We start from the raw sequence: 12450 nt of genomic DNA on the forward strand, positions 1-12450 counted from the left end.
CTGTAACGCTGTCCTTCCCTCCCGTTGCCCCCTACAGGCCAGGAAGCGTCGGCATCTCCTCTCTGCGGCCGTAAGGGTACGGTAGCAGCTGAAGGAATCAAAGTCCCGGCCACGCCCCCCTCCCCCAGGAACCTGCTGCCCCATGGACACAGGAAGTGCCACAGCCTGGGCTACAAGTCAGTACAGTCACGCGCTCATCAGGGATTTGGGAAGGCATTGTTGTTGTAAACCATGTAGTCTTATGGAGGAACCATGTAGTCTTATGGAGGAACCATGTAGTCTTATGGAGGAAACGCCACAAGATGGACTCAAAAAATAAATACAATAAAAATCAACATTAAAAAAGCAGATCTTCATGAAGCAAAAGCATTAACCCCTCTCTCTTTTCTCTCTCTCTCTCCCCCCCTCTGTTTCTCTCTGTCACTGCTGTACTCTTACATGTATGTCTACATAGTTTTATCCATAAGATGAATACGGTAGAGTTTAAAAGTGCTACGTTCCCCAATGCCGGTTCTCGCCACCTGTTGGACGACAGTGTCATGGAGAGCCACACTCCCACCAGAGGACACGCCGAGAGCTCCACTCTGTCTAGCGGGATCTCGCTCGGTAAGGCGCACGCGTAATCAACACGGGGGCACAATTAGTATTTGCCGTCACGCCGAGCTGCGTCTGACACGATCATTTGTATCTTTGTGTGCAGGGAGCAGCGAGGGCTCTGAGCTCAGCGAAGAGATGTCTTGGCCAGCTTTCGAGAGGTAAGGCTTATACATGTCAGCGCTGCTTTTTGATAGGCTAATACATGTCACTACTGCTTTCTGATAGGCTAATACATGTCACCGCAGCTTTCTGATAACATCCACTTAGAAAAGGTCCACGGTAAAGTAGCCCCGCCCCTGTTGTGACTGAATGGTGTGTGATGCTCTGGCCTCACAATACAGCTACGCACAATGACGTCTTTCAAACATGTCCTACACACGCCATCAGCAGCGTTGCTTTTAGCTTTGCAGCCAAGGCCGTCATGCCTCATTCCTCCACTGCTCTTCTCAGCCTTTAGCGAAGATATAAAAGACACTCCTCCTCTGGCAACCTGAAATGTATTAACAACTTATGTGTGCGCTTGACAGCTGAACCCCCTAACCAGTAGTCCCAGTGTGCCAATAACAGTCCTGAACCAAACATGGTCCTCCTGGCCCACAAACCGACATGCCTGAAACTCATCTTAACCTCCTTTCCAAAACCTCAATCTTCTAAATCCTTTAACATCTCTATAACCACAAACCCCCACAGTAACTCTTCTAACAGTACTATGCCAGATGACCACTCCTTCATCCAACCTTAACCCATGTAATTTGCCAAAGCACAAAACAAAAACACCCGCGCACACACACCTTAACAGTGTTCCGTGCCCCCCTATCCTATTCTGAACAGGACTCGGTTCTATCACTCTCTGGGCCCAGTGACCCGCGTGGCCCGCATCCCCTACAGAGGAGTCCTGAGGCCCAGCAGGTATCCTTCCCGACCCGAACAAACCTGACACGAACCAAACCCTCTCTCAGCCTCCTCCTCCATGCCCCTCTGCCCCTGCCAGGGGCCACTGTGTGCTGGTGCTTAGAGTGTGTGTAGCCGCGGGCTAATCCGGTGGTGGGAAGGCGTGTGTGTCTGTGTGTGTGCACGGGTGAAATCTTGTGTTGGGTAAAGGGTCTGCTCTGGCTCAGGGGTTATGATTCTCTCTCTTTGCTCTCATGCTGCCAACCATCAGTCTATCATCTGGCTCTTGCTTTCTCAGACATGTGCATGCGTGTGCCTGCCCACACACACGCACGCACATACACACACACACACACACACACACACTCTCTCTCACACACACACACACACACACACACACACACACACATACATTGCGTTTAGAGTCCACCTAGAGTTCTTCTGATAGGTTTCCAAGATATTTAATCGCTTGGAGCTAAAAGTGAGTTTCCATAGTCACATTGAGCTCCATGTGTTGCTGGAAACAAGGGTTGCATCCTCATTCCTAAGGTAGAGAGGAACAGACTCTCAGGATTATTATGTATGATTGCAGCCAGTTCTCATGGGCGTCCCATATGAGATGGCCCTTGCGGTTAGGGCTGGGTCTCCCTTCTGTCTCTCTTTCTTTCTCTCTCCCTCTCTGTCTCTCTCTCTCTGTCTCTCTGTCTCTCTTTCCACCAGGCTTTACGGGGCTCCTGCACCAGGCTTCCTGCTCTGATCCTCCAGACAGACACAATCTGCACACCACCTTGCCCTCTCTCTGCTCTGCTCCCGGCAGATAGCAGTGCAAAGATTGATATCTGTGAAATTCAGTTCTGTAAATACACATCAGGCCAAATAGGTGTGGTGGAAAACCCCCTCATAAATCATGAGTTAAAGCGTTAAAGCAGATTCTTTTTGATAAGTAAGAGTGCTTTGCAGATTGAATCTGCCTATACTACTACTACTACTACTACTACTACTACTACTACTTCATCATTTCTGTTTTGATCCTGCGTGTGTGTGTGTGTGCCGTGAGGATATGCATGTTTGCCTGCGCGTGTGTGTGTCTGGGTGTATGTAGGGAGTAATGTTATTCTCTGTCCTACTGTAGCTCAGCGGAGTCAGAAGAGCTTGCAGTTCACTTGTATCCTGGAGCGGTCACAGTCCAGGGGGTCCTGAAACGCAAGACTGTCCTCAAGGAGGGCAAGAAACCCACGGTGAGAGAACACACACACACACACACACACATACTTACAGTACATGTACTGTATATGTGCACATGTGCTGTGCATACACGAGAACCTCCAGGTATACGGGGTGAGTCCTGGAGCAGACGTGCAATAAAAGTTGTCTCCAAAACACAAGTGGGCCTTGGAGACTCATAAACCTGCACACTTCCCTGTGTGTGTGTCTGTCTGTCTGTCTGTCTGTCTGTCTGTCTGTCTGTCTCACTGATGATGCCAGTATTTCTGTCCCCTTTCTTTATGTTGTCCTTTTGCCCATACGCCATTTCTCTTCTCTGCACCGAGATTCTCCTATTCTCATTTTGGCTGCAAACAAATGTGGAGCTCTCTGTTGTAGGCACCATAACTTACATAAGACTGACATAGGTGATCCTGTAGGTGATTTATGAGCTCCTTTTGATGATGTACAGTAACGAGGTCTCAAGCGTTTTCTGCCCGTGTCGTCAGGGCAAACCTCTTAACACCAGGAGTATGAATTAGCTGTTCACTTCACACTCTTGCTTTCTTTCACATTCCATCCCCTCCGTCTCCTCACTCTCATTATTTTCCTTGTGTTAGTCTCAGAAGCGTTCAGCCCTTTTCTCTAGATAGAACTTGATGCTAATTTAGAAAAGGACGTTCACTCTCCCTCCAGCCGTCCGACCAAGCATGGACTGGAAACAACTTTTCCTTCCCCAAACCATCACAACAGGGGTGTGGTCTCCCTTGCTATTATTTATCCCCTCTCTCTCTCTCTCTCTGCCTTTCTAACCTTCTCATGTATCTTTATCTGTCCCAGTTGTGGCTTCCTAGGTATGTGATGCAGCACTGAAGCAGCCACAAAGCCACAAACAACATCCCACAGGGTTTCCTCTTCAAAGCCTGCTGACAGCACACTGTATAGCTGGCGCGCTTGTTAGAAGATGTTTACCAACTTCTTCACAAAAGGCTCCTTGCATTACTTCTTCTTGGATACTTGAAGCTGCTTGTCATTAGGGCTGGCCAATATATCGATACTATATCGATATCGTATCGTGATATGAGACTAAATATTATCTTAGATAGTGGATATTGTAATATAATATATTGTAATAAGTGTCGTCTTTTCCTCATTTTAAAGGCTGCATAGGCTTGTTGCACGGGGCGGCGACGTTCTACTTCCGCGGTCGTGGTGTGCGGCAGAGTACTTCCTGTTTGATGAAACTCATTCATTGGTCTCTCGTGTTTCCTCATAGACCTGCTGTGGCAGATAGCGTTCCCTCTGATGCTCACTGTTTGTTTGTTGATCTTTATTTGATAGCCTGCTGGGGACAATATCACGTTATCATCACACTAGGTCATAGGCAACCTTACGTTAGCAAAGCTAGCTCGTTAAGTTAGCAAGCTAGCCAACCCTCTGTGGCAACTACATTGCCAAATTAGCTACTAAGCTACTAAGTTTAAGTCAATTACCTTCATATATTGATGCAACTGGAGATGTAACGTACATGGTGAAGCCCTTCTTTAGCTTAGGCCCGTGTAAAACCAAAAATACTTTATACAGTATCTTCTAAAGTCTCTATAAACATTGGCATCTTCTCTTTCTCTGGGTGAATGAGTCGGGAGCAGAAGTACACGCTCATACACCCTCGTAGGTGTAAATAGAACTATGTCACCACGTGCAACTAGCCTATTACAGTTAAGGGATGTCATTTTCTGAGCTTACCAGACTGTTCTAGCTTTTCTATTATTTGCCTTTACCCACTTATATCCCACATTACTGATGATTATTTTTCAAAAATCTCATTGTGTACATATTTTGTGAAAGCACCAATAGTCATCCCTACAATATTGTCGCAATATGAATATCGAGGTATTTGGTAAAAAAATATTAGCCCAACATGTCATATGCTGATGAGAGCCATATTGTAGTACTGTATTGCATTGACCCAGTCAGGCTGTAGTGCAGTTGTGACTGAATGTCACCTTTGCCCCCCCAGGTGGCTTCCTGGACAAAGTACTGGGTAGCTCTGTGTGGAACTCAGCTCTACTACTACCATGCCAAGTCCCTGAAGGGCACTGAGAGAAAGCACGTAAGTAGTGCACACAAACACACACTGGTCCATCTCCACCTGCTTTTAACAAACTGAAACTTCTCTTTTAAGGGTGCATGTTTGGAGCAGCTTAACCTTTAGTTTGGTTTGTTTAGGCAGGTGAAAAAAATTGCATTTAAGCTCAGGTGTGCACCAGGTAATCGCACAGAGACGCCTGAATATGCAGGTTTGAGTCTTCTTCCATGTGAACTGCAGTGCGGCGCGTAGGGGCGAGGACGGAAAGATACAAACTACAGGAAACAGCCTCAAAATGTGCTCAGTTTTATGGGCATAAGGAGCGGGATGTTGACGTCTGAGCTTTGAAAGTGTCGCCGAACAATAAGAACCGAGGGCAAAATGCAGCCTCGGCTCATGCTCACATTCAGCTGTTTCTTCATTCTTGTATGAATACCAGAGAAATTAAATTATGCCAAAGAGGGCAGACAAGTTCTGTATGCTTAGCTGGAATTACAGGGAGTGGAATGGGATTTGTTTTCCACTAAAAACTAGCGGAGTGTACACATCTGTGTTTGTGTGTGAAAGTACTTGGACTGTCTCCGTTTGACAGGGGGACATTTATTGAAACTGTACAGGAGCTCAGAGGAGAGCAGAGAGGGGAGGAGAGAGGAGGGAAGGGGCGGGGCTACAGTGTTGGGACAATGAGGACAGGAATAAACAGGATGCAAATGAGCATAGAGGGGTCGATGGGGAGATGCAGTAATTAGTGTGTGTGTGTGTGTGTGTGTGTGTGTGTGTGTGTGTGTGTGTGTGGAGAGGGGAGGGGAGGGGCTCTGGCGCAGCAGGGGGACAGACAGATGGTAGCACTCATTGGATAATGAGAGCCATGACATCACTGCAGCCCTGTGTGTCACTCACAGGCTAATGAGAACCTGCTGGAGTGCACACTCAGGCTCACAGGCGAGACCGCGAGCAGTTACACACATCATGCACCTTAAAGCTGTTGTATCATTTCCTACAGCCATGGCTGCAGCATTTTAAATGAAGGCGTGTTTTACACACAGCTAGCGGCAATCATGAAGAGAAGGAGACTGAATGTGCTTTTCTCTTTCTCTGCCCCAGTTCAAGTCGACGTCCACTAAGAGTGTGTGTGTGGTGGGCCTGATGGCCATGATGGCCGACGACCCCGAGCATCCTGACGTCTTCCTGCTGACCGACTCTGAGCACGGTCAGACTGAGACACACAAACACACACAGACACAGACACTCATGCACGCTCAAAAACACACGCACACACAGACGCACGCACGCACGCGCTCTCACACACACACACACACACACACACACACACACACACACACACACACACACACACACACACACACACACACACACACACTCTAATAGAAAGGGTCTCTGAAAATGATGTAACACTTAGGCCCTGTCCACAGGAATACAGGAAAACAGTGTTTTGAAAAATCTCCACCTTGGGATGTGTTTTCCAAAAGCTCAGTTTTCAGTGAGATAAAACAGTGTTTTTGTGTGGCGGGCGGACGCCAAAATGCAGAGAAAATACTATGTTTTCAAAAATAGCTGTATACATACTGTATGGACAGAGCCTTAAAGATCACATTTAGTGAAAAACATGATTTCACTGCTTCTTTGATTATAAAGGACTTGGGCGTGCTATATAAACATCATGGAAGTCTCACAGCACATGTTCTCCAGATAAAGCCACACCAACAAGCCGTTTTGACTTCCATAACTTTGTGACATCACAAAGTATCACATTTGCACGCTTATTTCATTTGCCCCGCCAAGTGAATGCAGAAGACCAAACCTTGTTGTCTACATAGCTGCATAGTATCATGGAAACATGTCTAGAAAACTATCAACTGTACCAAAGATGGATCTATCCTAACAGATCCTCTTATCAGAGGTCCCGCCCCCTCAACACAGTGCATAGTTAATGAGGGGAGAGAGAGAGCGGATAGAGAAGTCCCATAGAGGCTGGATTAGATTTTTTGGGGGGAACATAATTCATAACCTGTGACCTGTGAGGCATGTTTTAAACCGCAAAAAAAAGCATAAATGGGACCTTTAAAACAAAGTGTCACATCTCTGAAAATGCTGATTATTTTGAACAGGTGAAACAGGGTCAGTGGAGATCAGTTTGTGAATGGTGACTTCTAATATTCACACATATACATATCAACTGTGTCTGTTTGACCAAGCAGTAACCCTCGCTGTGGACTGCATGCTGCTGTAGTCATATCTGATTTTCTTTGTCTTCAGCCCTGGTCCTCCTCCCGCGGCACACTGGCCTGTGAATGAGTTTTTTTAATTGGCCTGGCTGATCTAGAACGAGGCTTGGATTGGTCCGTCCAGGGTTTTGGGGAACAATCTGCACAGCTGGCATCTCACGCTCTGTTTTGTCTCCGTTTCCTAGGTAACACCTACAAGTACCAGGCAGGGAACAGAATGAACGCGCTGCTCTGGTTCAAACACCTGAGCGCTGCCTGTCAGAGCAACAGGCAACAGGTATGGTGGCGCACACACACACTAGGGGTGTAACAGTTCACGGTTTGGTTCGATACGACACAGAGGTGTTCGGTACGTTTTCGATACAGCAAAAAAGTAGAAATGCCAGGGAAATGTCCTTGAATATTTTTTTTAATGTATTTATTCATTTTTTTATTTAATTTTATTATTTTCAGTTTAGTTGGTTTAAATTTTACGACACCTTTCTTCTTTTTCGTCTCCGTTTTAGCTTACCATGATAATATCCTTGTAGAAGACTTGCACGGTTCGGCAGTGAAAGATTAATTCGGTTTGCGTCGCGTGTTGAACCTAAAGCCTCGTACCGAAACGGCTCATTAGGAATATGCGTATTGCTACACCCCTACTGTTGAATGTGGCCTCCAGTTTACACATCTCACTCCTTTCCTAGGTGCCAGCCAATCTGATGTCATTTGAGTGACTGATGCTGAGGAAGATTGTGTGACTGAGCAAAGGAGAGAGGGATGAGGAAACGGATGAGGAGGTGGAGGAGGAGGAGTATTGACTCAGTGATGGGTGCTTTCACTGCCATGAGCCCTGACCGCCGACAGAGATGGTCCATTATTGAAATCCCATCGTCTTTGCCACCGATTCTCCTAGCCTCACTGCTGCCTCACCTGCCACCACTGCCTTAACCAGAGTACCGTGTGTGTGTGTGTGTGTGTGTGTGTGTTTGTTTGTGTGTGTTCGTGTGTGTGTGTGTTCGTGTGTGTGTGGGGATGGAAGTGTGACTATTTTGGCTGCATTGACTACTGAACAAGGACCTGCACCACTGCTCCCGTTTGCTCTCAGTCCCTTTCTTTGTCCTGTGAGTGTTCAGCACTTGAGTGGAGGCGTTTGACTTCTCCTCTCCTCCTCTCACAGACTGTCCTTCAAGATGGACAGAAATAATCCTCTCCTTTTTCTTTTGTTATTCTTTTTTTTTTTAGTCGGGCGCCATTTTTCCCGGTGTCCCCATCATGCTCCGTTTGAACATCATGGACGATTTCCAACTTTTGAATGGGCCGGACACTCGCATTCATCCAATCACCACACGCACACACACTCACATTGGACTAAACCCATTGGACTTTGGAGGGTTTGAAAACACACTTTTTACTTACTTGCCACTTGGTTCACGCTATCACCACAGACCTTGTTGGTCTCTTCGTTCACTTGTGTTGACTTGGGATCACAGGATTGACACGACTTCTCTCTCTCTCTCTCACAAACACAAACACAAACACAGGCCTATTTAATTGCAGCGTTGTAAACACAAGGGCTCTGATTCTCAATCGATTCCAGCAGAAACAATTCCCGCACGTCCTGAATGTGTCTAGTTTTTATTACAGAATTCCTACTCCCTTTTTCTTGTCATATACTCGCTAAGTGTACGGTATGTATGTGCGTGTGTTTGTATAACTGCATTGTTGAGGGTTGGGGGCAAATATTTGCTTTAATCACAAGAATCTCGACTCTGCAGTTCTACATACTAGGTACGATAATCCCAGAATCTAAGCTAAGACGTTCCCATGCTTAGTTCACCAGACTCTCTCACACTCACACACACACACACACACAAAACACTAAACACTTGAAAACTGTGAATGACTCCATGGGAGAGAGCAATGAGAACTCCTCATGCGTGATTGGATCTCCTCCTCTTTTTGTTGCTTAACATGGTTGGGACCTGGGGTCTGGAGCGGACAGTCAATGCTACCTGGAGCCATACAGGATCTATTTTAAATCTTGTTTGTTGTCATTGTTTTGTGTGTCCCCCCCCCCCCCCCTTTTTTTTTTTTTGTGAGAGGGGAGGGTTGCAGTTTGCAGTATTACCATGTTCTAGAAGGCTTGCACATGTCAAGCTAGTTTTGTCTGTTACATTTGTATGTTACATTTCATTTCGTTTTTGTTGCTGTTTTTTCTGCCCTTTTTTGGAGTGGTCATTTTTGTAAATTGTATTCACATTTGGATCTTATTTTTGCAATCCCCTCCCCCTGTTGTGTTGCAGTACAGGCTAACAATCCAGGACCCGGCTCTAATCTCTTTTGCGTCTGAATTAGAATAATCTGAGCTCCTTGGTTATAATCATCAGTGCCAAGTGATGTCGCCGTCACGCTTGTTTTCTTCAGTTTGATGACAGATAGGGGCAGAGCTGACATGGAATCTTGTGTAACCGTTGGCACGTTTCACTGGGAAAACTTGGGATTGACAGTTTCCAGTGTGTACCACAGATGTTTCAGTGTGCCAGAAATACACTTTCCCCATTCATTTGTGTTGGGAGCCAGTGTTAAATTTAATCCAAATGAACAAATATGAGGATGGGGGTGGGGTACTCCCATCCCCCCCCCCCATCCCTTTCATTTTCATCCAGCCCTTTCTCCTGTATAAAACGACTGTTTACATTGTATGTTTACGCAATCTTTTCCCCAACATCACAGTCCTTTCATTGTTCCAAATGCACTGTCAACCCCCAGAAAGAAAGAAAAAAGCTAAACTTATCTCGCAACTCATTTCCCCACCTATCAACAGGGCATGTTCAGCTCAGAGGTGGTTCCTGACTGTTGCTAAGGGTGGTGAGAGGTGAAGATATCCATGCTCCAAACGGTCCACAGACACACTTACTACCGGGCCTGATGCTCCACACAGACACAGTCTGCCCCCTGTTGGCTCAGTCGGATATCCCGTTCCCACATTGGGGCAAACTGGCCTGCGCACTGTGCTGACCTGGCAAAGGCATCCGTCCCTATCGGTGCCTTGAGACCTTACCTAAGGAGGCAGGCACTATCTGGTTTGGGTCAACCAGACATTAGCAGCAAAGGGGAATCACAAACTAGTTCCTCTTTAGGTTTCAGTGCAGAGATGTTGGGTCTGTTGTACAGGAGAGGTGGTGGTAGTGGATTCACCTGTGGATGAATGAATGAATGAGGAAGCCAAAGATGATGAATAATGGTGCAGCAGCTAAGCATGTGTGTGCCTGCGCCTACTGTCCCTCTATTTTTTTAACATAGCAATTGAAAGCCAGATAGGCGATCCGTCTAGGCTGCCATCGCTGCTGAGCAGTGGGGTAACTAGCTAGCTAATGTTCTGCGTGACTGCCAGCTCATGCTAGGGCTCCACGCTGGCTCGCGTTGTACTCGCGTTGTGTGCAGTGAGGGACGAGCAACATGGGGACTGAGAAATCCTCTTCTTCATAGAAGAGCAGAGGTACACTTGTATGAAATTAACTCACTGAAGAGAAAGTGAAGCTTTGCCAGCGTTGCACCGTTTTAAATTTGGGTGCATTTAAATGAGAATGAATGCAGTCTTAGAAGCCCAAAGGCCTGATGAGGGGTAGAACTATTAGACGGAGGCAACTGTAACTATAAAATGTATGCAGGCGGGATCTCGTGGATCTCATTCACATTTGCCCCTCTCTTCTTTCCATTTAGTTTGTCTGATTTTAATTGAGAATGAAGCAAGAGCAATACAGATGAAATGATAGATGCAATAGATGGGGATTCCTGAGTTACCAGTTTCATGACTAACCACACCGGAGAGATGCTTCTGGTGTGTCTTGGAAGTTTTTTTTTTTTTTTTTTTTTTTTTTTAAGTTTGGGTTTAACAACCGTTCTCTCAAGAAATACCTGAATGTCAAGCGCTTTTTGTGGTTTCCTTATTGTAACCTGAGTTTACATTATTTTCTTTCTTTCTTTTTAAATACATGTACAGTGTATAGTCAGAATAATGGAAACACTTGTATACTGACTGTCAGGATTTCCACCAGTGGTGCTGGTTTTGTAATGGTTTGGGTTGGGTTGATTTTGTGATGTTTTGTGGTTTTGAACTGCTCATTTCCTAGATTACAAGGTCAATGCTAATCGTAAATACCACAATGAACTTGAGTGATCATCAGGGTCTCTGTTTTCATGATGGCAGTGGAAAATTCAATTTCTGAATCTCCTTTTTAAAATTGGGGTAATTTCTGGTCATTACGCAGATCAAGGCACCGGCCTTGATGATAAGGCCATTGTCATCCAGGAAAACTCTGCTCTTCCAGGAAGTTGATTACTTCTCCTTATGTTACTGCTGGAAATTGGATAAGCCCTCCAGAGTATGACTGCATTGATTCCAAAAATGTACCCCATCAAAAACAACCACAACCCTTTGCTGTACTTGGAATGTATATTGTTTCCTTTAATTTGACTGTACCACGTACAAATGCACAACTAGCTCTGTATTTACTGTTTGAGTGAAGTTGCCTCTTGGATTAATTCTTTTTAACCGTCATGAAAGATGTTTAACAGTTCAGATGAAGTGAACGGGACCAGGTTTCCACCAGAGGAAGTGTTACAGCGTGGTTATGCAATGTGTTTGTCTTCTGGGGCGGTGGAGAAATGGAACCAGAGTTTGCTCTGCTCTGCCCCCCCCCCCCCCCCCCCCCCCCACATCGGACAGGTGTGAGGGTTTACTTTTGGCCGAGGGTGTCGATGAGCTTTGTTCACGTCAGCAAAGATGAGGGTGACATCTAAATGTTCTGTACCTTTGACCTTCACCCTGTACCTGGCTCTGTGTGTCTGTCTACCCATGCCATGACTGTCGCCAGCGCTATGACCTCCAACCTGAGTGATGCGCTGCCAGACATGAAGACTGAGAACCAATAAACACTCTGCCCTTTTTTACTCCACACATCTGTATCATGCTTTTTTTTTTGTTCAAGGTACTTGAGTTTTCTGAGTTTATCTGGAATATGGAGGGTAGAAGTGAGTGCATGGCTGTGTGCTAGTGACTACTGTATGGTTTAGTGCCACTTAAGTATTGAGTTTTCAGTTCTAGCGACTGAAATAAAACTTGGAATTGTCTAATAATGCCTTTGCAAGCTGCTTTAGTCCCTCTTTGAGTTGTTGCAGGACCACAGGGAAGGCTGCAAATGGAACTGCATTGATCTCTATTCATCTCAGAGCCTTGCAAGTACTGATTGATTTTTATTAAATTAGCGTGACTGCCACAGTAACAATCTCCCAAAGCAGTATGAACAATCTAGATTTCCAAAACTAGCAAACCATATAATCAATCTCACTCATTTGCATCTGCTTCACGCTTGCATGGATACACTCGTGATGCAGCAGCGCCACCTAGCGGCTTAATCGAGCCGTTACTGAAAGTCGCTG

At 45.8% G+C, this 12450-nt stretch overlaps 1 protein-coding gene across 1 annotated transcript in view; it reads left to right on the forward strand.

Moving 5' to 3' along the window:
- The window catches only part of ralgps2 (Ral GEF with PH domain and SH3 binding motif 2), a 109930-nt gene extending 102112 nt beyond the window's left edge, over positions 1 to 7818 (forward strand). The window contains exons 13-21 of the mRNA XM_083647713.1: positions 38 to 176; positions 455 to 606; positions 701 to 755; positions 1429 to 1506; positions 2621 to 2726; positions 4712 to 4804; positions 5885 to 5990; positions 7212 to 7303; positions 7713 to 7818. Of these exons, the coding sequence (XP_083503839.1) occupies positions 38 to 176; positions 455 to 606; positions 701 to 755; positions 1429 to 1506; positions 2621 to 2726; positions 4712 to 4804; positions 5885 to 5990; positions 7212 to 7303; positions 7713 to 7742 (851 nt within the window). The 3' untranslated portion in view covers positions 7743 to 7818. The remainder of the gene's footprint in view (positions 1 to 37; positions 177 to 454; positions 607 to 700; positions 756 to 1428; positions 1507 to 2620; positions 2727 to 4711; positions 4805 to 5884; positions 5991 to 7211; positions 7304 to 7712) is intronic.
- Positions 7819 to 12450: the final 4632 nt, after the last annotated feature.

The sequence above is a fragment of the Poromitra crassiceps genome, assembly GCF_964638095.1.
Source record: "Poromitra crassiceps genome assembly, chromosome: 12".
In the NCBI taxonomy this organism is placed as follows: domain Eukaryota; kingdom Metazoa; phylum Chordata; class Actinopteri; order Beryciformes; family Melamphaidae; genus Poromitra; species Poromitra crassiceps.